At 41.6% G+C, this 22,788-nt stretch overlaps 3 protein-coding genes across 5 annotated transcripts; all 3 read left to right on the top strand.

The window, feature by feature from the left end:
- The first annotated feature begins 3,304 nt into the window (after positions 1 to 3,304).
- LOC147476157 (Tetraspanin family protein) lies at positions 3,305 to 6,657 on the top strand. 2 transcript variants are annotated; one of them, XM_086582241.1, is made up of 6 exons: positions 3,305 to 3,657; positions 4,934 to 5,033; positions 5,282 to 5,362; positions 5,487 to 5,591; positions 6,129 to 6,323; positions 6,413 to 6,657. In XM_086582241.1, exons 1-6 carry the CDS (start codon positions 3,491 to 3,493, stop codon positions 6,422 to 6,424), a joined length of 660 nt encoding a protein of 219 aa, XP_086438367.1. In that variant the 5' UTR covers positions 3,305 to 3,490; the 3' UTR covers positions 6,425 to 6,657. The 2 variants fall into 2 exon arrangements, with proteins under 2 accessions (XP_086438367.1, XP_086438366.1); XM_086582240.1 differs by having other exon boundaries at positions 3,341 to 3,657; positions 6,421 to 6,657.
- Positions 6,658 to 10,954: 4,297 nt separating this feature from the next.
- LOC147476156 (expansin-B3-like) lies at positions 10,955 to 13,274 on the top strand. 2 transcript variants are annotated; one of them, XM_086582243.1, is made up of 4 exons: positions 10,955 to 11,205; positions 11,423 to 11,729; positions 12,228 to 12,357; positions 12,739 to 13,274. In XM_086582243.1, the coding sequence occupies exons 2-4, from the start codon at positions 11,665 to 11,667 to the stop codon at positions 12,934 to 12,936; spliced, it is 393 nt and encodes a 130-aa protein (XP_086438369.1). In that variant the 5' UTR covers positions 10,955 to 11,205; positions 11,423 to 11,664; the 3' UTR covers positions 12,937 to 13,274. The 2 variants fall into 2 exon arrangements, with proteins under 2 accessions (XP_086438369.1, XP_086438370.1); XM_086582244.1 differs by lacking the exons at positions 10,955 to 11,205; positions 11,423 to 11,729 and adding an exon at positions 11,962 to 12,054 and having other exon boundaries at positions 12,739 to 13,078.
- A 2,554-nt stretch (positions 13,275 to 15,828) lies between these two features.
- On the top strand, positions 15,829 to 16,659 carry LOC147476155 (uncharacterized). The gene has a single exon (XM_086585643.1). The coding sequence runs from the start codon at positions 15,829 to 15,831 to the stop codon at positions 16,657 to 16,659; it is 831 nt and encodes a 276-aa protein (XP_086441769.1).
- Positions 16,660 to 22,788: the final 6,129 nt, after the last annotated feature.

Here is a 22,788-nt window from a genome sequence, read left to right as displayed (position 1 = left end):
TCGTTAACTGGTCCTGAAAAAGGCAAGAATCATTAGTGAACGTGACAGAGATAGGTTGAGACTTGACTAGTTCACTAATGGAAAGCAAATTAAAATGAAATGTGAGAACAAACAGAACGTTGTCAAGACACAAAAGGGGGGAGAGAATAACACTACCAACATGAGTAATTAAATGGTCTGTTCCATCCGGAAGTTTAAGAGTAGAATGTGTTAAACAAGTATGATAATGAGAAAACATATGTAATGAAGAACATACATGATTGGTAGTACCAGAGTCAATGATCCATATGGATTTAGAAAAACACGAGAGAGATATAGTCAGGTTTGCTTGTGAAGAGGTACTACCTGAATCAAGCAAACTGAGAAGTTGGTTGTATTGTTCTATGGAAAAAATAGGAGAACTGGAGTCTGTAGCAACCGAATTAGCCTGAGCAGGCTTGGGTGGATAACCGTGCAGTTTGTAGCATGTACCAATATGATGTCCAACTCGGTTACAATGGTTGCAGAATGGACAAAGCGTGCTTTCGCTCTCGGGGGCCACAGATCGAGGGCACGCCACGCCGAGGTCATGGGCGAACCACCGTGTCGCTATGGAGGTTTAGACGGACCTGATTTCGAATAAGAAGCCCAGTTGGTCTTCTGAAAATGAGTACTCAGGGCAGCAGCGTCTGGAGCAGAAGGGAGAGAAAGTGCATGAATCTCTTGTTACTTCTCCTCTTGTCGGATTAAAGAATAAATCTTGGACATACGAGGAAAATGATCCATCAAGAGAATTTGACTACAGATGGATTGAAAACGAGCATTTAGGCCTTGCATGAATTTTATAGAACGATCGTCTTCAACCTCTTTGGCAAAAATAGATGTATGACCACAAGTACAAGCAGGCATAGTATATAAAGAACTTAATTCATCCCAGAAAGATTTAAGTAAAGTAAAATAAACAGATAATGGACGATTGTCTTGCTTGAGAAGAGTGACGGAATCCTTCAGTTGAAAAACCTTGGGTGCATTAGTTTGTGAAAAACGATCACCAAGATATTTCCAAATTTCGAATGCAGAGTCGGCATAGAGGATGCTGCCAGGGATATCTGGAGTAACATAATTGAGAATCCATGAAGCAACAAGGTCATCACATTGCGACCACTTGGATTTTTCTTTGGGAGTGCTGGGAGGAGTTACAGAGCCATCGACAAAACCAAACTTATTTTTCGCTCGAAGGGCTCTAGAGATAGACCGTAACCAAGTTGGATAATTGTCCCCGATAACAGAGGAGATACGAGGATAGCCGTGGGACTATCGGAGTGGTAGACATAGAAAGGATCATCAGAATCTGGAGTAGAGTTATTATTGGGAGTGGAGGCGTCGACCATTGAGAATTGAGAGGAGGCGGAAGCTGATAGAGTTTAGGATTAGGGTTTGGATCAATATTAGGCTGATACCATGATAAATTAGAGAGAGAGAGATTGATTGGAGAGAATATTTACTTGATTAATTTCTAAGAAGATTACAAGATGTTTATATAGAGATTACAAGAATCTAAAATAGGAACTAAACTAAAACAGTCGGTGGTGTGGGTTTCTAAACAATATGCGAGGCGCGGGTCACGCTCGGGTTAAGCTTTGTCGAGCGCAGGTCGCGATGTATCTACTGTTCGCAGGCTCGGGTCGCTCTATCTGTGTGTTGGCAGAGCGCAGGTCGCGCTCTCCACTATGAAGTGAAGAATAACTTCTAATAATGGCTCTCCCCAAAATCTCCCAATCTCTATCAATTTCATCCACCCACAATTTCTCTCTTACTCCCGGCCTCTCCTATTACCACCACCACTACCACCTTGTTCTCTTTCTTTTCCTACACGTACCACCATCATTATCTTCGATCTTCTTCTTTTCCTCCTCCTTCCTCATTTCTTTCTAACATCGGTCTGCACTACATAGTGGTTTTCTAGTGTATGATGTTGGAGGCCTATGTAAACCTAGGATTGTATATATGTAGTCCAATGGTTTGGTGCTCCAAACCACAATAACACATTAGCACAGTGTATAGAGTTAGCGTGATGGCATTTTGGACCTAATACAACCAAAATAGAACCATAGATAAATATGTACAAAATATAAAAGAGTAGCTAGGGATAGAAAGACAATTGAACAAACTAAATTCTTCAAAATTAATTTGGTCAACTTTGGTAAAGACACATTTTCTAGTCGTTATATATTGTGAGTGGCGTGTGGGAAATGTTGAACCAAATTCTGGTCGCTACTATGTGAGGTAAAGGTGGGCAATGGGTCGGGTCGGGCTAGCCCGGCCCTAAACATTTAAAAGCCTTTTAGATATTAAGGCCGGATCGGCCCGACTCTAAAGTCAGCATAGGATCGGGTCGGGCCAGGTCACAAGTCTAAATCTCAAGCCCTGACCCTACCCTAAGCCCTCTTTAAAGGCTTTAGGGCTGGGTTTTAGGGTTAGGTTTTAGGGCCGGGCCTATATATTTTGGTCGTTTTACAAATGCCATTTTTCAGACAAAAGTTGTTTTTTTGGTTTATGTATTACAAATGTCTGCTCTGTATTTTGCTTTAATGGTGTGGACGGAAACCTTTAATTCTAGACTTGACTTGGATGTAAAAAAATATAATTTATAAGAAGTAAGTGGAAAAATAAATTGAGAATAATACATTCTAGACTTTGATTTGATGATCAAAGGAATAAAATATTATTTTTTTATTAGACTAGTGCTCATTGTTCTTCATGGCTGTTAGATAGGTTGACAAATTTTTGTTATATAAGACAAGTTATTGGAAGTATCCTTGGGTGTAAATGATAAATTACAAAGGACAATGTTATCTTAATTTAAAATATTTAACAAAGAGTTGGACAATTATGGTACGTGTATTTATAGTAAAAATGTGAAACTATAACTAGGGTTGAATTATGGTCGGGCCTATGTTTCAGAACCTTAGCCCTAGTCTTGCCCTAGAAGGCTTTAGGGTCCGGTCTGCCCTGCCCTAAATTCTGTGAGGGCTTTATAAAACTTAGAGTCGGGTCGGGTCGGTCAGGGCCGAGTTAGGGTCGTTAGGACCAAATTCCCCCACCTGCCATTCGTACCAGCAATGTAGAGCATATGCCATGTCGCCATCTTACTAAAACTCGTGTTATAGACATCACGCACATCACGCTATTGGACTCAGCATTAAGCCAACTTATTTCTTATTTCTGATAATAATAAAAAAAATAATAATAATAAATAAAAAAGGATGATGCAGGTCACGTGACATAGTTTGATAAGAAAGGAGAACACGTGGTTCAACTTAATAAGCCATTACCCGCCAAATGCCAACTAAAAAAAATCTAGCCTTCATCTATTTCTTTCTTTCTTTCTTTCCAACCCTTGAAAAAAAAAAAAAAAAAAAAAAAAAAAAAAGTCTCCCACTCTCCCGTCAAACTCAACAAACCCATCCTTAAAATTTACAAAAGTTTGTTTATTTTGTTGATTAAATAAATGACTGGGGTTTTGAGAACATGTCTACAATCGATCTTGAAACTGGTGAATGCAATAATAGGAATGGTTGGAATGGCTTTGATCATTTATGCTTTATGGTTGATTAGAGTTTGGCAAAGACATATGGATGGTTTCTCACGTGACTCTCCTCACTCTCCCATTCCTTGGTAACAAAAAATCACTTCTTTCCCATCCTTGTAAAAAAACAATTTAGCATCTGCCCTAATTTTTTGTGTGTTTAAATTGAGTTTTGAAGGATATTTTGGACCTTTACCATAGTTATTTTAATATTATTGCTTAATGATGTGGGTTAGTTAAGTTGGTTTATTTGAAGTAGAGAGTGATTCAAGTTAGTTATTTCAGTATATGGCATAGTCATAATGTGACATCAATGATTATTGTAATACCACCATAATAACAATTTATGTTTTCTAGCCTGCTCAACCCAATATAGGAAAATATTAATTTATGTACTAAAAACTAGGTAGAGATAAACTAAATGAAAATCCAAAACGGGAAACAATAAAAATAAAGAAAGGGGAATATTTATCTATTTTAACTTGTAAGATAGAATAAAAAAGAAAAATATAGTAAAAGTGGGGCAAGGAAACTGAAGAAAATGAAAAATAGGAAAGAAATTACAAACATTAGATGTTTACCTTGACTTGCCAGTTCAAGACAAGAGCGGGAGAAGTAGACCTTAGGGCTCCTATGTAGTATTTGAAAGTTATTGTTTCTAAGAGTATAACCCAATCTCAGAAATACTCTTCCAATGGGGGATGTAAATTGTAGGTAATATAATATAGCTATTAACTCCTAAACGAAGTGGGGAATTCTCATCCCGGATACATGTTGGTAAAAGGCTCAGGCGTCACTTGGAGTGACGTGCGAGTTTAAAATAAGTCTAGGTGACGTTCCTCTTATTTCTAAAAGTGGAGACTTATGATGTCACTTGGAGTGAGGTCCCTCTTTAATTCCAAGAGGGGTGTCACTGCCCGAGTTTAAAATCCAAATCTTGTACATTTCTCCATTGGAAACTATCAAGTGGGGATATTTTCGTTCTATACATTAGTGTGTAGTGAGAGTCGTAAAAACCTAATGGAACCTATGTGGAGCTATAATTTTACAGCTGCATTGGATATGCTCTTAAGAGGGAGAAATATGTAGACCTCTGGCATTCAGTATTCCTATTTGTAGTACAGAGAAGTGGATTAAATGTTTATCTGCATTAAATATTTTTGCAATCTTAAAATTGAACACCAGTTTCCAAGTTTCTCTTCCGCATGTTATATGAACTTACATGTCACTTTTTAAGGAGTGTTGAGGGCTCCCTTACCCGATTATCGAAAAAAAAGAGAGGACTCCCTACCACGAGGGGGAACTGAGTGATGTGTTTTCTGTTGGCAATACTGTCTTAATTGAACTTCCTTTTTGTGTATACAGGTTCATCTATGCTTCTCTTGGTCTTGGAGTTTCCTTGTGCATGATAGCATGCTCTGGTCATGTTGCTGCAGAGACTGCAAATGGCCACTGCCTCTCTTGCGTATCCTATTAGTAATATGATTAGCATATGCATTTGTGTAGTTGTCTAGATTGTTGTTTGATTTTGCAGATTTGTGTTTACATTCAGTAAACTTGCTTCTTGATAGCAGATTTCGTCGCCTCTTCTAGTGCATTTTTTTCTTACTGTAAAATTTTACGAGATAAATGATTTCTTTTAGTTCCATAAAATTCTGTTCACAATTAGATTATTTTGTATGGCTGTTTTTTCTTGACTTTAAATGGGTGTAGTACATGGTGTTTATCATGTTACTTACCCTATTGGAGGCTGCAGTGACTGCAGACATATATCTAAACCACGACTGGGAGGAGGTATATTTGACTTACCCTATTTATATATATTTGTTTCCGATAAACTTTTCTCTTTCTATACTGTCTTAATAAATATCATGCAATTTCTGCCTTGATCTTTAAGTTGTCTTTGATCTTCTATTAGGATTTTCCTTATGATCCAACGGGGAAGTTCGATGATTTCAAACACTTTGTCAGTTCAAATTTTGACTTCTGTAAATGGGTTGGCCTGTCTGTTGTGGCTGCACAGGTATGTCTGTATCTACATTATAAACTGTATGACACTTTTATGATGTATTGTTGTATGCTATTGTTGGGTATTATAAACACACACTGCAACCTTTTTCGTTCGATAGATAAAATGAAACACACAGCGAATCTAGTGTCTCCAAAAACCCACAATGCTCTTCATAATATGTGGAGACATACTCTGACCTTTTAGTTGTCAGAAGGAGAAATCAGTCGAATGCTAGAAGACTAAAATAAGAAAGAAACCTGAAGTCGTAACCAAGTTATAGCGAATGTGTATATGGTCTTGAAACTCGGGCTGAAGTAGTTTTTGGTTGATATGAAATTCTGTAGTGGGTTTTAGGATGTAGTTTTGCTTGACTGCAGCTCCTTGTTGTTTGCACTAGAACTTTCCAACTAGCAAGTTTACACCAGAAGTGTTCTGTACTTTGTGATTGCCTTATACAATATCCATTTCCCAAAACCAAAACAAAATCATAACCAGAGTTTGTCATGTTATTTTGGTTGTTAACCATGTGGTTTACCTTTTCTTGTGCAGGGATTATCGGTCTTATTGTCCATGGTTCTCAAAGCCCTTGGGTCGGAGCAAGGACAATACTATGACAGTGATGATGACTATGCTCCTGCAACGCTCCCACTCTTGGTAAACCAAGTGCATCCATCTCCTTACATTGTCGGTCAGCCTCATCTCACCCCTAAGAATGACTCGTGGAATATAAGAATTCATGAGAAGGTAGACATGGTTGTTTTTCACCTTTGTGTGTTTTACTGGTTGTGTTATTCAACCTGGAAATAGTCAAACTGTTTTTCTTTTCTTTTTAGACAAACAGGTAATGAGAAGCACTGGGAGCAAGTTTTTTGATGGAAGGACGTTATGAAAGTACAATTACACGTCAAGTAATTGAAGACCTCTCGCCCCGAGTATGTAACTGAACTTGAAGATGGCATGTACCTTATAATGTGCTTTTGTACAATGTTAAATAAAGATGATGAAGTCCAAGTTCATGTATAGCTGCAAAACGTTTGACTTTGAGAAACCTTAAAAACATGGGTAGGTTCTTGTGTTCTGTTTCAATGTACATTCCAACTAAGTGAAATGCATTTGATCAGGGATCAATGACAGCAAGGATCTAAAGATGGGCTTATCTGTAGAATTCTGCTGAATACTGCGCATCAATGATCTAATGTAGTACTGACCTAGTGTAGTTGATAGTGTTGTGCATAATTAAGGTGGTTCAGGTGGGGTGCTCGGATTCTCACACTGACATGTTCCTTTTCTTGTAATCTAGTATAGTTCATTCCAGGTTTGGCTGTGCCATTGATATTCAAATGCCTAAGTTGCTGAACTGGTAACTTGAACACATTTTGAGAGAAAAAGAAGTCATTCAGAGCAAGTATGTGGGCGATCATAGAATCTTAAGTGTTTACCTTAGTTTCTGAGAGATTTAAAAATAAAATTAAGGGTTAACTAGTATTACCCCCCCTACTAGATGAGCCAATTAGGATTTCTCCCCCACTAGATGGGAAATTAGGGTATCCCCCTAAATACACACAAAAAAAAAGTCAAAGTGGGTTGACCAAAAAAAATTTGTGTGTATTTAGGGGGGAAACCCTAATTGGCTCATCTAGAGTAAGGTGGGCGAATACTAGTTCACCCTAAAATTAATACCTTATTTATGTTTGTAAAAGATGAATACTGATGGAAAATGCCAAGGGCAACTGTACTGTATCTCTTTATCACAAAATTATTTTTAAACATTTGCATAACACATGAATCATGACCCATGCTCTGGTTCGGATATGTGCTTGGATTACATGCTAGCTGGTCTCTCAACCAAAGTGGAGTTTCTATTCTTTCTCCCCTTTTCCCTTTTCCCTTTTCTTTTTTCATAACAAAAATGTAACACTAGGTTGCCTTTGCGAAAGTGGAAAGGTTAGTTTTAAAAAATGAATGAAATTGTGTTGTATATACTATTAACTGAATGGATTTAAAAGATGGGAGTATCTCTCAAGATCCGAAAGAATTTTGAACAGAAAGAAAGAGAATTGTTGCACTTCTTTTGAGTCTCTTTTGATGGGGCATGAACTGTTGTCAAAGCTAATATACTGCAAGATTTTGCTTTAAAGAATTTATAATTGTTTTTAACTACCCAAATCACCTTTTAACGACACTAACCGTTGTTTGTTGCGCGAGTTTTTCTTAAGCATGTGGATTATTAAGGTATGGAAGTGGAATATTGATCACCGGATTTGTTTTCTGTTTTCTGGTAAATTGATCCCTTGATTGTTCGCAGTCCACGACATCCCAACACAATTCATATAATGTTAAATACTGACAATCAAATAGTTAAGAGAACAGAAGAAGCCAAAAAGAAGTGATGTGTAAGCACATGTCGCACGTCAGGTTAGTCGAATCATTATCAATAATTCTCCACCATTAAATTACAATTAAATCGTGTAAAAATAGTGTGAAGTTCGTGGATTTGCTCATTTATTTCATATATTTAGTAACTTTGTATATAAATGTGTTGAAACAGTGTGAGAAAGCCAAAATGGTTATATATTTGACTGAATAGAAGATACGTGCAGACTGCAGATAACCTTCTTGCCGACAGATACGAATATACGATACGCATGGTCCAAGAATTTGCTTATTAGAAAATTGGAGCAATTCCATCACAAAAACAAAATATGAATTAATGCAATGCAAGATTGCAAGATATAGAATAATGTAGATCTATATATCTCATTTTTCTCTCTTCATTGTCTTTGGGCATTGGATTTTGCATCTAACCGAATATATGAAACGATACCAATTCAGAGAATCTATAACAAGTAAAATACATTAACGATCATGGATTCATGTTAAACATAATATATGGAGATGGAAAATCTGGTGAGCTTGTTTGAACTTTGAATATATGGGAGCCTTACCCCACATTGGACACACATGGCCTATGGAATCATGGATAGGACCATAGTACAAAATATTAGGATATGGGAATTTATCGATATTCAATTTCTAGATATGTATCGTGGATATATCCCCTTTTTTGGAGATATTTGACATTGTTTCACATGCAAATATCGTGGATATATCCAAAATATCGAAAAATATCGTGGATATTGTGGATATTTTTTGATATATCATGATACATTATTTATATTTATTTGAAATATAATGGTAAATATTAAATAAAATTATTATATACACAAAATATCCCCAAATATCACAAATATCGTTGAAATATCACCGATATTTGCAGTCGTATATATCTCTTAACATATCGTGATATTTATATATCTTTTTCTGAAATATGGATAGATATCTCCAAATATCGAGATATATCGGGATATTTTGTACTATGGATAGGACTACTTACATTGGTGCGCCAGGAATTGAATGTGCGTATGCAGTCAGGGAAGTTGGGCTGTTGAGGAAGGTTAGTATGTTTAGTAACTAATCATTTGCTCCTCACCCTCTATAACTCTACTCATGGTAATTAATCTTGTTACTCTTGCACCCTACAGAGCACTAACAACTTATTTTAGGCTTGGTCTCTTCTTTCAAAGCCAACTAATTACTGGGTCCTTGTTGGTGCCCTAGTGTACAAATATCCACATTATTGATTTGCTAAGCTCGACTTTCTATCAATGAGCATATCTTATTAGATTTGGGCTACCACGAGAATATCCCTATAGGGATGCGGGTTCCGAGACCGTTGGGTCTCGGATCCAACGGTCTGAAAATCAAAAACAAAAAGGAAGAGAGAGAATGTGAATATGTTTTTGATTTTCGGACTGTTGGATCCGAAATCCAACAGTCTCGGATGGCGTCCCTATGAGGACATCCCCGGGATAGATGAACTCATCTTATTATCACCTTTAGATAATTTTGTTCTTAAGAGCATAAGTACATAACGCATCTGGGGATCAAATACCAAAGTTTATTCCACTGACTCTTTATGGAAAGTACCCTTAAATAAAGGTTGTACAACATAATTTAAAACACAAAAAGAACTTAAAACAATGAAAAATATAGAAAGCGAAGAAAAAAGAAAAAAACTAAGAACAAAATGAAAACTTCACCCACTGATCTGTATACTTATTTACTTATTTAGTCATGATCCATTAAAGCGATGAAATGGATAAATATTTTCATACCTTAGGCTGAGTCCAATGGTCAGCCACCCTTTATCCCTATTCCTCAATAGCACAGTGGTATGAGGATAGAGAGTAGGTTTGGTCGAAGCAATGGTTTGAACCATCCTACGCCAGTTCAACTGGCGCGGTTTGAAAAAAAAAAAAAAACCATTCCACGCCACTTCAACCAGCGCAGAATGAAAACCCACATTTTGTAAAAGACGAAACTGCCCTGCAACTTTTAACCTAAATTTTTGTTCTTCTTCAAATGAAGGATACATCCGTAATAAAATAGAAATAGTGGGGATAGTGTAGTAATTTCATCGCTCTCATAATTACCATGTTATCCGGTGGGGACACTTTTGCAAACCACTCCACGCCTAAAATGGCGGTTTGAAATTGATATTGCATTCCACGCCACTTGAAGTGGCGCCGTTTGAGTTTTTACAAACCACTCCACTTCAAGTGGCGTGGAATGCACTCTCTATTCTTCCATTTCACTCTCTATATATGGAGAGTAAAATAGAGATGGGGGGCAATGACCACCGCCACTCCCTCCAATTTTGAAGGAATGGGGTGCCATTACACCCAGCCTTACTCATAGAATATGGCGGGGAAGCCGTAATTTTTTTTATCTTTCTCTAAATAATTATGATTTCCCAACAATATTTGCTTCTACAAAAGCACAAACGAGGACAATACGACCATGTATATAGAAGAAGGAATACCACGTTCTGAAGCTACTACTGAGTACTGAGTGTAGAGTAACTCTACCTGGAGGAAGTGAGGAACCTGCCAAAAATCCCATTGGTCTTCATTCATCAGTTTCTCAGACTCGTCACATGCAAAAGGGTATTTAAGTCGTTTACACAGTACATTCAGTCTTTACATTTTTGTCAATTTCAGCCGTAACTCACCAATCAATGTGTTAACCGTTCACATGCTTTCTCTCTCTTTATTCAAAGGTCCACCACTTTGTCCATTTTTAATCAAGTAAAAACAAAAATAACGGAAGAAACATCAATTTTCATATTGACCAAAACACCCCTAACATCCTACCCTACTAACCTAACTAACCGGAATCAACTCCCTTAACCGTTGGGAAGTGGTCCAAACTCCAAACACAATTTTCACTTTCTCAAGGGTAAATCCGTCACATGAAAACCAAAAAGTGCATTCCCAGTGTTCCTCTATTTATTCTATATTCTAGCTCCTCTTCTAAAACAAGAACACAACTAACTGAAGACTCTGAGAGCTCTCTAACTGTGTCGGCAGAGTTCTCCAACTCTCTTTAAGCTCCATTTTCCCTCTCTCCTAATATCTCCCACAAAATGCAGCTCTTCCCTCAATTTCTTGCTCTTGTCTTGGTTTCCATGTTTTTCCAGTGAACCCACTTCCTCAGTTAACTGACTTACATTGGAAACCTGCTACTGCTACTTGGTATGGTAGTCCTGAAGGTGATGGCAGCGATGGTATGTATACATGCATTCTCCTCTCTTCAATTCACTCACACATTTTTAGCTCAAAATATGTACATAATATTTTTCTACTACTTGTTCTATGTTTTTGCACGCGTGTACAGACAAAAATGTTAAAAAAATAGAAAAATTCTAATAATGTGTGTGTAATGTGTATGTATGTATACATGTAACATGTTAATGTACTTAGTTATGTGTTTTGAATGTGCAGGTGGGGCATGTGGGTACGGGCCATTAGTGGATGTGAAACCACTAAAAGCAAGAGTTGGTGCTGCTAGTCCAATTTTATTTAAGAATGGAGAAGGATGTGGAGCGTGTTACAAAGTAAAGTGCTTAGAAAAGAGCATATGTTCAAGAAGAGCTGTTACTGTGATAATAACAGATGAATGTCCGGGTGGGTATTGCTCATCGGGTCGTACCCATTTTGATTTAAGTGGAGCGGCTTTTGGAAGGATGGCTGTTTCAGGAAATAGTGGTCAACTCAGAAATCGAGGCGAGATCTCAGTCATCTTTAGAAGGTATGTCATTGTGTGTTTTTCTTTTTTGTTGTTTTAACGGTCCTCTTCTTTTTTGTTGTGTATTGAGGGAAATTATTAGTTTTCTGCAATGGTTGTTGCACATTTTTTTCTCTGGATATTTTGTTGGTTACTGACGTGGACTATTCGGATTTGACCACCTGCACAGTCCCATTATCCATTTGTGTGCTTAATGGGTCTTCTAAAATCTGAATCACCTGAAATGAGTGGACCATCACTGTTTTTAGTTTTTACACAAATTGACTGAAAGAATTAAGAATCAGAAAGCATGGAATGAGTGAATGACCAAAGGGTACTTCCCTAAATGGCAAATTTAGGCCTTTACCATCAATCGATTTATTTAGTTTGTTTACTACTTGCATAATTTATTATGCAATTTGTATAGGTAAAAAAACATGATTGCTATACTCACGTGACAATAATACTATATGATGATACATATCTAATTTTATCTAATTATTAATTGCTGTCATGCTGCAGGACTCCATGCAAATATCCTGGAAAGAATGTTGCATTCCATGTGAATGAAGGATCAACTGAGTACTGGCTGTCGCTTCTTGTAGAATATGAAGATGGGGATGGAGACATTGGGTCTATGCACATTAAACCGGTATTTATTTCGCCTTTCTTGGATTGTTTAAACTTTCAAGCGTGCAATAAGAGTTCATATGGAAAAAAGAAGCATCACAGAAATGAATTAGAACTTATAAGGAGTAGAACAAGATCAATTTTATGTGTACCAAAATGTATTTATTTTTTAAAATTTAGAAGTCATGTGAATTCTGAACTTCTGGTATTTTGCATAGAAAATTTTAATTTGGATATATTTACTGTGCAAATAAGATAGCGCGCAGATGTAGACCCAATTAGCGCATTTTTAATGTTAAGATGTACATGAGCCAATATTTTGTGATAGAATTACAACTCCTTCAGAAGGTTTTTCGTGATATAATTATTAATTTTATATTTTATATTTTATATTGTGTGGCAGGCAAGCTCCACTGAATGGCTGGAGATGAAACACCTGTGGGGAGCAAATTGGTGCATTATTGGGGGACCTTTACAGGGACCATTTTCAGTGAAACTAACTACACTTTCAACAAGCAGAAGTCTCTCTGCAAGAGGGGTTATTCCAAGAAACTGGTCTCCTAAGGCCACTTACACTTCCCGCCTTAACTTCTACAAGTGATGTTATAAGCCCAAGAAACGTAAAGTTAAGACTATGAGACCTTCTTTTAGCTAAAGGCCCTTAGTCAACAAAAGTAGCAGTCGTTGGTTTGGTTTATTACAAGAAAAGAGAAAGCCTTTGGGAGTCGGGGATTCAAAAGGCGTCCAAGGCTCTTTGTGCTTTGTTTCTTCGTTCGTCTTTAGTATGTTCTTTTCTATCTTTCTTTTTTTTTTTCGTTTTTGAAGTGTTCTTATGTGTAAATGTTGTAGCCATCTCCAAAGGAGAGAGTGCGCCTTTATTAATGTGTGCAAGTTTTTGGGGCCCTGTCGTTTTTAATGAAGTGATCTGTTTTGAGTGCATGTGCTGCTGTCATAGTGTAATTGTTTGTCTTTAATAGAATGCATATTTTTCTTTGTTAGGATGTATGGATCTTGTTGTCATATGAACTCATGAGCATAGGAACTATATTGAAACCCAACTATTTTGAGCCTTAGCAATGAGTTCTAGCCCATCTATCAGCACAATTTGAGCTCGAGCAGCCGTTGAATTGATGCATTAATTTGATTAAAATGATGATGATGAGAATCAAAGCTAGTATTGTTTTGATTGGATGGTGGGTCTAAGAGTTCCTTATAAATGGATGAGAATAGCATTGAATTTAGAAAGCTTCAATGGGATTGCTGGTAGATTGGTAGATAACTTGCGTTTAGGTTTCTTTCTAGAAAGCGATTTCAGATTTATTCAAATCTGCAAGTGACTTCACTTCCTTAGAGTTGGGGATCCACAAACCAAACATGTCAGGCCCCCGAAAAGAGAAAGACGTTCACATCCACATGCACTTTGTTTTTAAGTCTTGCAATTGATATTTTGAGTGGTGGCCAACAGTGAAGACACAAGACATGTTATCTGAGAGTATGCCTAACGAAGTATGTTGATCTGTCTTCTTTGGGCCGTTCTTATTTAGGTTGTGATAAATGATGAAAGCAACATAAGGCCCCAATATCATCACTGTTTATGCTTGTGACGTTTGAAGCATGGTAGCTTTGCACATGCTTTCTCTGCATAATGTTTGGATATGGTTAATATGCTCCTCTCAATTTAACGGTGTTGTTAATAGGAGAATGCGCTAGATCTGGCCTGCCACTAGTTCACGGATCCAATAAAAATGCTTTAAATTCATCGTGCAAAAAAATAAACAAAAGAGTTCTAAGATTTTAATGTTGGTGGATTGGTACACATTATTTTTCCATTTTGACATTTGAAAAAAAATAAAAAAATATGGAATAAGAGTTGTATTTATAAACAGCACTTACAAGTTGAACCAGTTTCCCAACCCAATTGTCGAAAATTGGCTTGCAATTTGATACAGGTGGTTTGTAGTAGCCTGGTGTGCAAAGATGGGACTAAGTCCGCGATGTATAGGATAGGGTGCAACATAAGCAAGAACAAGAAAGAGCAGCGAATCAAGACCGCGGAACCCTAGTCCACGGGTGTCAGGTGTACGGTCAGCAAGAGGGTCGTAGGATGGTAAGACAAGTGGACGGACCAGATGAGAGGAAGAAGGATATAAAAACGAGAGGATGAGGAGAGAAAAAGAGGAGGGCTGGTAGAGAGAAAAGAGAGAAAGTGAGAAAAGAAAGAGAAAGAGGAAAAGAGAGAAGATTGTGGGAGAGGGTGAGATTTACGGTTCATACATTTGGCGCCGTTTGTGGGGACGGAGGAAGGCAATTTAGAAATGGTACCGAAGAGAGCAGTGGGTAGACCAAAGAAGGTTAGGGTTCACGAGCCAACGACGGAAGCGGTGATTGAGGAGGAGAAGAGAAGAAGAAGAGGCGAAAGCAACGGAGGAAACACGCGATCGCGGGAGAAGATTGAGAGGTTGAGAGAGGAGAACGATGAGCTGCGGAAAGAGAGAGAGAAGACGGAGGAGGAGGCCGGGGAAGAACTAAGCGAGGGGTCCGAAAATGAGGAAGGGGCCGGACTGAATCTAGTAGAAAACCCGGTAGTGGGGTTGACAATGGAGCAAGTCCAAGAGATTATAGACAATGATAGGGAGGCAAACCGGCGGCAGACGAAGGAGCCGCTGGGAGCGGTCAGTGGTGGTCGGGTTGAATTGCAAACCCATTAGCAGATGACATATAGGCCTCAGAGGTCCCAGCGGTTCGCCAAACCGAGGTTTGAGAGGTATGACGACAAAGGGATCCAATGGACCACATTCACCATTTTCGAACGCTTGGATGCCACTCGGCAGAGGCTAGGTATGACGGTTTACGGTGTATGATGTTCCCGGCTAGTCTTAAGGGAGGGGCGTCGGATTGGTATTACCGATTGCCGGCGGAGAGCATCAAGAATTTCCAGGAGTTGGAGCAGGCGTTCATAGATGACTTCATACATCAGAAAAAACGAGTGGTGGACATCGCGACTCTATTCAATGTGCGACAAAGGTCCACGGAATCAGTTAGGGAGTTTCTGTGTCGATTCAAGGCAGAGACCCTGAAAGTTGAAAATCTGGATGGGAGGATAGCGGTGATATCCTTTGAGAGAGGTTTTCGCCCAGGGACAGGAGTGCACCAATCCGTGGCTAAGAATGAGATTGCGACACTACATGAGCTGTATCCACGAGTGGAAAAGTATATAAGATATGAAGATTATATGCAGAAGGATTCCAAGAGAATGGGGAAGGCCGTGTTGTCCTTCGAGAAGGATCGGGAACGTCAGAAAGTGGGGACATCGGAGAAAGAAAGTGGGAGATACCGCGGATACGGAGCGCGAGCAGAAGGAAGCCGGGAAAGAGTCCAAAGAGAGTACAGAGAGAGGAAGTCATACCACGAGATGGAACAGACTCCATTGAACAAGTCGCTCAGTGAGATCTTGCCCCAATAAAAAGACCGCCGGTATGAAGGACCGCGAACCATGCCAATGGAGATACCGGAAAAGCCCTTCTGTGCATATCATCAGATAAGGAATCATGAGACAAATGATTGTTACGCTCTAAAATGGTTGGTTCAGAGAATGGTGGCAAAGGGGAGGATGGGAGAATTTGTGAGAGACAGTCGGAATGAGGAGCACATGCCGCCGCAGGGAAGGATACTGGGAACCATCAACGTGATTTACAACGGGGAGGTTATGAGTCATAACACTCATAGAGACAAGATACGGCGGACCGCGAGCATCCAGCAGATTAATGAGAGAACGGATAGGCCTCGGCAGCGAGCTGGGACAGCGGCAGAGAAGGATAGAATCGTGTTTAGCGACGCGGACCTAAGAGCAGTGGACTCACCACATGAAGACACATTGGTCATTACAGTGGCAATGGGGAATTACATGGTGAAAAGGGTATTGATTGATTGTGGTAGTGCAGTAGATCTGTTGTTCAGAGGTGCTTTGGAGGAAATGGGAGGTGATCCTAAGCAGCTGTGTCCTTCGCGAACTAATTTGTATGGATTTAACGGAAGTATGACCGAACCCATGGGGGAACTTTTACTACCAGTAACAACAGGGCCGGTGACAGTCTTCACCCGTTTCATGGTGGTGGATTTGGCGTCACAATATAATGCAATCTTGGGAAGGCGGTGGATTCACGAGATGAAGGCGGTCCCATCAACGTATTATCAGGTAATACGATTCCCCACCCCTACTGGCATGTATGAGGTTTACGGTGATCGAGTTTCGCGAAAAAAGTCATCATCGAACCGCCGCGAAGAGGGCGATAAGCGGGATAGAAGGAAAGGCTTCCAATCCTAGGAGGAGGTTGGCATAGCAATTACAGTGCACTTAAGGGGAAGAGGAGTGTGAGACGGCGTCGGGCTAAAAACGCTCGATGAGATAGAAGTGGTGAATATTGGGATAGGGGAAGAGGAAAAGTTCACATCGATAGGATCTAGTTTGCCTAAGGAGTGGAGGGGTAAATTGATACAGTTCTTGTCAGAAAATAGAAAGGTCTTCGCTTGGACAATAGAGGATGTTACTGGGTTGGACCCCGAGTTCACATGTCATCACTTGCATATGAAAGAGAATGCCAAACCCGTAAGGCACAAGATGCGCAATATTAGGCCAAAATATGCTGAAGGGATCCGGGAAGAGGTCACCAGATTGAAAAAGGCAGGAATAATCCGAGAGGTAGAGTTCACGGTCTGGTTATCTAATATAGTCGCGGTACCAAAAAATAATGGGAAAGTGCGTATGTGCGTGGACTTTATGGATGTGAATCTAGAGTGTCCAAAGGACAGCTACCCCATGCCGCGAGTAGATGAGTTGGTGGACAGGACGGCCGGGTTCAAGATCTTTTCCTTCATGGATGCGTCGATGGGGTATAATCAGGTCGCGATGTATGGGCCCGATCAGGAGAAGACTTCGTTTGTGGTGGAGGGGTACTTACTGCTATACGACGATGCCGTTTGGTTTGAAAAATGCAGGGGCAACCTTCCAACAGTTTGGTGAAAAGATGTTCAAAAGCAAGATTCGGAAGGGAATTGAGATTTATATAGACGACATGGTGGAGAAAAGTATGTCAGAAGAGGAACATATAGAAGGGTTGTGAGAAACCTTCGGGATACTACGTAAATACAACTTGAAACTGAACCCAGAGAAGTGTACTTTCGGGGTGACTACATAATTTTTTTTGGGATATATCGTTACTCATAGGGGAATTGAAGCTAACCCCGAGCAAATAAGGTCCTTGATAGAGATGACATCTCCGCAGAATGTGAAGGAAGTACAACGGTTAGCAAGAAGAGTCACAGCTCTGAATAGATTCATCTCCAAGTCATCCAACAAGTGCAAACCGCTGTACCGATTGTTGAGGAGCACACCGAATTTTATATGGACCGCGGAGTGTGAAGAGGCATTCCAGGAATTGAAAAAATATTTGGGCAAAGCGCTTTTGTTGTCGCGACCCGAGACCGGGGAGAAGTTGTATTTGTACTTGGGGGCCACGGAGTATGCAGTCAGTTTGGTTCTAGTTCGGGTGATAGACAAGGTGGAAAAGCCGGTATATTTTCAGAGCTAGACTTTGTTAGACGCGGAGACGCGATATAGTAGAATCGAGAGGTATGCCTTGGCATTGGTATTTTCAACCCTGAAGCTAAAGCCCTATTTTGAAGCACATGTGGTGGTGGTGGTAACGAATTTGTCTCTGAGACAAGCACTGAAAACGGAAAAATCTGGTAGAATGTTGAAGTGGGCAGTGATGCTGAGTTCCTATGAGATACAATATCAGATAAGAACCACGGAGAAGGCACAGGCGGTGGCAGAATTCCTGGTAGAGTTTCCCGCGGAGGATCCCACGTGGGGAGAGGAGATGATTATGGAGCCGGAGCGGGAGAGCGAGCCAGACCTTCTAGACCCATGGGATAAGAGGAATGGGTGGAGGGTGTTTGCGGATGGATCGGCTACCGATGAATGCAGCGGCATAGGAGTCGTGTTAGTTATACCGGATAATAGCAGAATAGAGCAAACCATGAAACTCGGGTTCGCGGCGTCTAGCAATGAGGCGGAGTACGAAGCGGTGATTGCTGGATTGAGAATGGCCGAGGAGTTGGGAGTGAAGGAGCTGACAGTCTATTCTGATTCAAACTTAGTGGTCTGTCAAGTGAACGGAAGGTTCGTCGCTCGATGTTCCAGGATGGCAAGATATTTGAATGTGGTGCGTAAACGAGTTGAGAAATTCACGAAAATCTATTTCCTTCACTTGGGCCGGGGAGAGAACAGACACGCCGATGCCCTAGCATATGTAGCGGTACCGCAATTCCCGGATCGGAAGAGAGAATAATACATGTGGGAAGGTTGGAGAAACCGAGTACCGAGGATGAGATAGAAATTTGTCATGTCGCAGAAGAGAAGGAGGGTTGGATAGAGCCTATTAAGGACTTTCTGGCGGGAAAGGAATTCATAGATAAAAGGGAAAGAAGGAGATGGGAGCAGACTTCTCGGAGATACGTTTTACTGGAAGGAGAGTTATATCGGAAAAATTTTAGTGGACCACTTCTAAAATGTTTGGGTCCGCGACTATCCCAGGAGGTGTTAGCAGAATTACACGAGGGAGATTGCGGGAGTCATTCGGCGGGTAGGACAACGGCACACCCGACTCACCGACGAGGGTATTTCGCCCCCACATGAAGAGGGATCTGTGGAATTTGCTAAGAGGTGTGACAAATGTCAGAGATTTGCACAGTTGATATTCGCCCCTGCTGAACCCCTTCACAATGTCTCAAGTCCGTGGCCTTTCGCTATGTGGGCAATGGATATAGTGGATCGCTGCCCATGGCTAGTGGTAAAAGGAGGTTCATGCTTGCGACCACAAATTATTTCACAAAATGGATTGAAGCCGTGCCCCTGCAGTAGGTGAAGGAAGCACAAGTTATCAAGTTTTTATGGGAGAATATCATCTGCAGGTTTGGGTTGTCATACACCATCATAGCAGACAATGGAACTCAGTTTACAGGAGCAAAGGTGGCCAGATTCTTGCAAGCCTACAACGTAAGACAGTGGTTCTCGGCACCTTACAACCTCGAGGGCAACGGACAAGCAGAGTCCTCCAACAAGACCATCATGAACAACTTAAAGTGGAAGTTAGAAGATAAGAAGGGGGCGTGGGCCGATGAGCTTAATCATGTATTGTGGGCCTACCGGACCACACCTCGGTCGTCCACCCAAGAGACTCCATTTTCCTTGGCTTATGGGGTGGAGGCCATGATCCCGTCGGAGATGGTGGCAACTATAACACGGACACAGGTCGTGGAGGAGGGTTCAAACTGGAGAATCTTAGCAGCAGATATGAATCTAGCATAGAAAGAAGAGACATGGCCCGTATAAGGCTGGAGGAGTACCACCAGAGGTTGCAAAGACAGTACAACATGAGGGTCAAGCCAAGGCAGTTCCAAATAGGTGACCTGGTGCTCCGCCGAGTGACACCTAGTACCAGAAAAGAGAAAGATGGAAAGTTGGGTCCAAATTGGGAGGGACCTTATACGGGGGTGGATATCGGAGGGGCGGGCACCTAGAAATTGCGGACACAGGACGACAAACTGGTAGAGAAGCCATGGAATGTGAGAATGTTAAAAAAAATTCACACTTGAATGTAATGGAAATCTATTGCCTGAATCTGGGGCTGTATGTAAATATATAATGCAACAACACTTTTGAGAAGAAATCATTGTTTATAGAGGTAGGAGTCCAAAATAACTACGAGACGGGAATTGCCAACGAGACCACGGAGGGATGAGCCCTTCGCTGACACAAGGTCAAATTTGGACCTGTGGCAAGGCGAGGCCCCAATGGCTTTCGGAAGCTAGGAATCCCGCGGAGAGGTGCGAGTAATGCAGGGGGCCTAGAGCCTAAAGGGGGAGAGAGACAGTGGAGGGGATGAGCCCTTCGCTGATACGAGGCTAGAGAGGAGTCGGGGGCAAGAGGCCCCAAGGGACGTGCTGAGAATACAAAACCCGCGGAGTGGGATGAGCCCTTCGTGGGGGAGCAAATCGCACATGGGGCATGAAACCCCAGCGTGGAGGGAGACAGCGGAGGGGAAGAGCCCTTCGCTGACAAGAGGCTAGAGGGAGTCGAAGGCAAGAGGAGTTTCCCCATTCGACTCACTGAGGTTATAAAGTCCGCGGAGCGGGAGGAGCCCTTCGTCAATTATAGAGACTAACGCCATGTGGGGCATGAGGCCAAACATAGAGAGAAATAACGGGAAGTTGGAGTCCTTCGGAAGCAATAGCAAAATCAAGAGAGGAAGAGATGACAAACATGCTGAACAAAATCAGAATTCACAGAAAAGAGATTAATATTCAAACAAAAGCCTAAACATACATACGGATGGGAACATCTGTTAACATTCAAACATCAACAAAAGATAGAAAACAAGTGTAATAAGTGGCTCAGATGGGACAAAGGGACTTATTACAACGAAGAACAAAATACGAAGAGTAATTCTATTGCTTCTCAGATGGGGGTGCGGTGGTGAGGGATGCAGTAACATGCTCCGGGGTCCCAGGGTGGGTCTTTTCGGTAGCCGCGGCGGGGAGGGAGTTCTCTTCATGCACCGGGGAGCGGGGAAGTGTCTCGGTGGCGGTCGCTTCTCCATGGGCGTCTCCAGAGGGGGCTGCAGCTATGTTGTAAGACTTTTCAGGTAGAAGTCGTCCCTCCTGGGTGAGTCGGGCAAGCTCCTCCTGGATCTTCTTGGTTACCCGTTTGTCAGCAAGAGTCTTGAAGCATTCGCGTAGAGTAGTCATGTCGTCTTGGTGTTGCTAAAGTAGAGCGGCTGTAGCAGCTTCCTGTTCTTGACGGATGGAGTCGACGGCAGCTTGGTGTTGTCGGGCTAATTCAGATAGATTGAGTTGATGATGTTTAAGGAGCATTTCCTGCTGACTACTAAGGCGGTCATTCACCGAATCCATGTAGGCCTGATAAGATGACTCAGTGGAATGCAGTTTGTCCTGGGCCTTGAGTTTGGCCATGTTAGCAGCGGCTAATTCGGATTGAAGCCTTGCATGGGTGGCCTGTAGTCCCCCAGGGCCGTTGACCTCTTTCTCCTAGGCAGCCAATTTGTTCTTGGTGCTGAGAAAACCGCGGATCATGAAAGAAATGTCTAAGCTCACCTGGAGACAGAAATAGAGAGAGTAAAAAAAAAAAAAAAAAAAAATAAAAAATAAAATGGAAGTGATGAGAGATTGGAGCGTACCCGTTCCCAGTTAGTATAAAAGGAAGTACGGTGGGTATCAAATGAACCCCCATCGGCATAGGCAATGTCCCTGGGCAGGTGGGAGTTGTAGAACAGGGAAGAGGCTACCGCCGCATTGTCGAGGGCGGAGTCAGCGGTGGATACTCGTGGTTGCGAACGTTGAAGATGGGGCAAAAATCTTCTGCAGGAGCCAAGTCAGAAACATGGGCGGCCGGTGGAATCGGTTCCTTGCCAGCTCGGTGAGCGCTTGGGGAAGAGACTGCAGAGGGGAGCGAAGAGTTGAGGGGGGCAGGTGCTTCAGATACAGAGGTCCGCAAAATGACAGGGACAGATTCTTCAGAGGTTGAGGTCCGCTGCCTCTTGGACGGGGGCATTTTAGCAGGAGCCCTCATTGCGGTCGGAAACTACAGTCACTTCATCTTCCTTGGAGTCACTGTCAAAAAGTTTTTTCTTACAAACATCCATGTCGTCGGTAGGGGAAGGCGGGGAGGTATACTGGTCGTCCCAGTTGGAAATGGAGCGATAGGAGGGGATGTCTTCGGGCGCGGAGGTGGCAGGAGAGTCACGGGATCTAAGGGGCTGAGAGAAGGTGTGAGGATGACGGCGGTGGGAAGACGAGACGCGGGATCTTTTCCGGGTGGGGGGAGACGCTCTGGGTTTCCGCTCTTTGGGAGGAGGAGGATTGTAGAAGGGAGCTGAGAAGCCACAGAAAGTGTGCAGACTGGGGACTTGTAGCAGGGGGGTAGCTGTTGTAGGATTGATGCCTAAGTAACTGGCTTGATTGTGTCCGAGCTCGCGGAGTCTTTGAAAAATAGGACAAGATACGCTGGAATAGAGTTAGGATTTGGAGTCTAGCCGCCAACCTACAGAACAAAGAAGAACAACGAGTTAGAGCATGATGGCAACAATACAGTAAGGCAGAAAGGAAGTATGAAGACACTCACCACAGGTAATGAAGGCGAGGTGGTTAAGAGTTAAGTCTGAAGGAAGGTCTGCGGACAGAAATTGTCCTGATACATATAAAGGGTAATGGTGCCATACTTTGTCTGAAGAGGTAGTATGGAGCAAGAGGGGTAGCTTCGAGGGGCGCATACCGTAATGATGGGGTAACCCACACTGACATCTTTGGTGCTTTTCTTAAGGAAATAGTGGGAGAAGATATCGCAGCTGGTGATTTTGGGCTTGCCGGTTCTATT

This window comes from Coptis chinensis, chromosome 9 (genome assembly GCF_015680905.1).
Source record: "Coptis chinensis isolate HL-2020 chromosome 9, ASM1568090v1, whole genome shotgun sequence".
Taxonomy (NCBI): domain Eukaryota; kingdom Viridiplantae; phylum Streptophyta; class Magnoliopsida; order Ranunculales; family Ranunculaceae; genus Coptis; species Coptis chinensis.
Note: the sequence above shows the minus strand (reverse complement) of the source record. Positions and strands in the feature narration are given on the sequence as shown.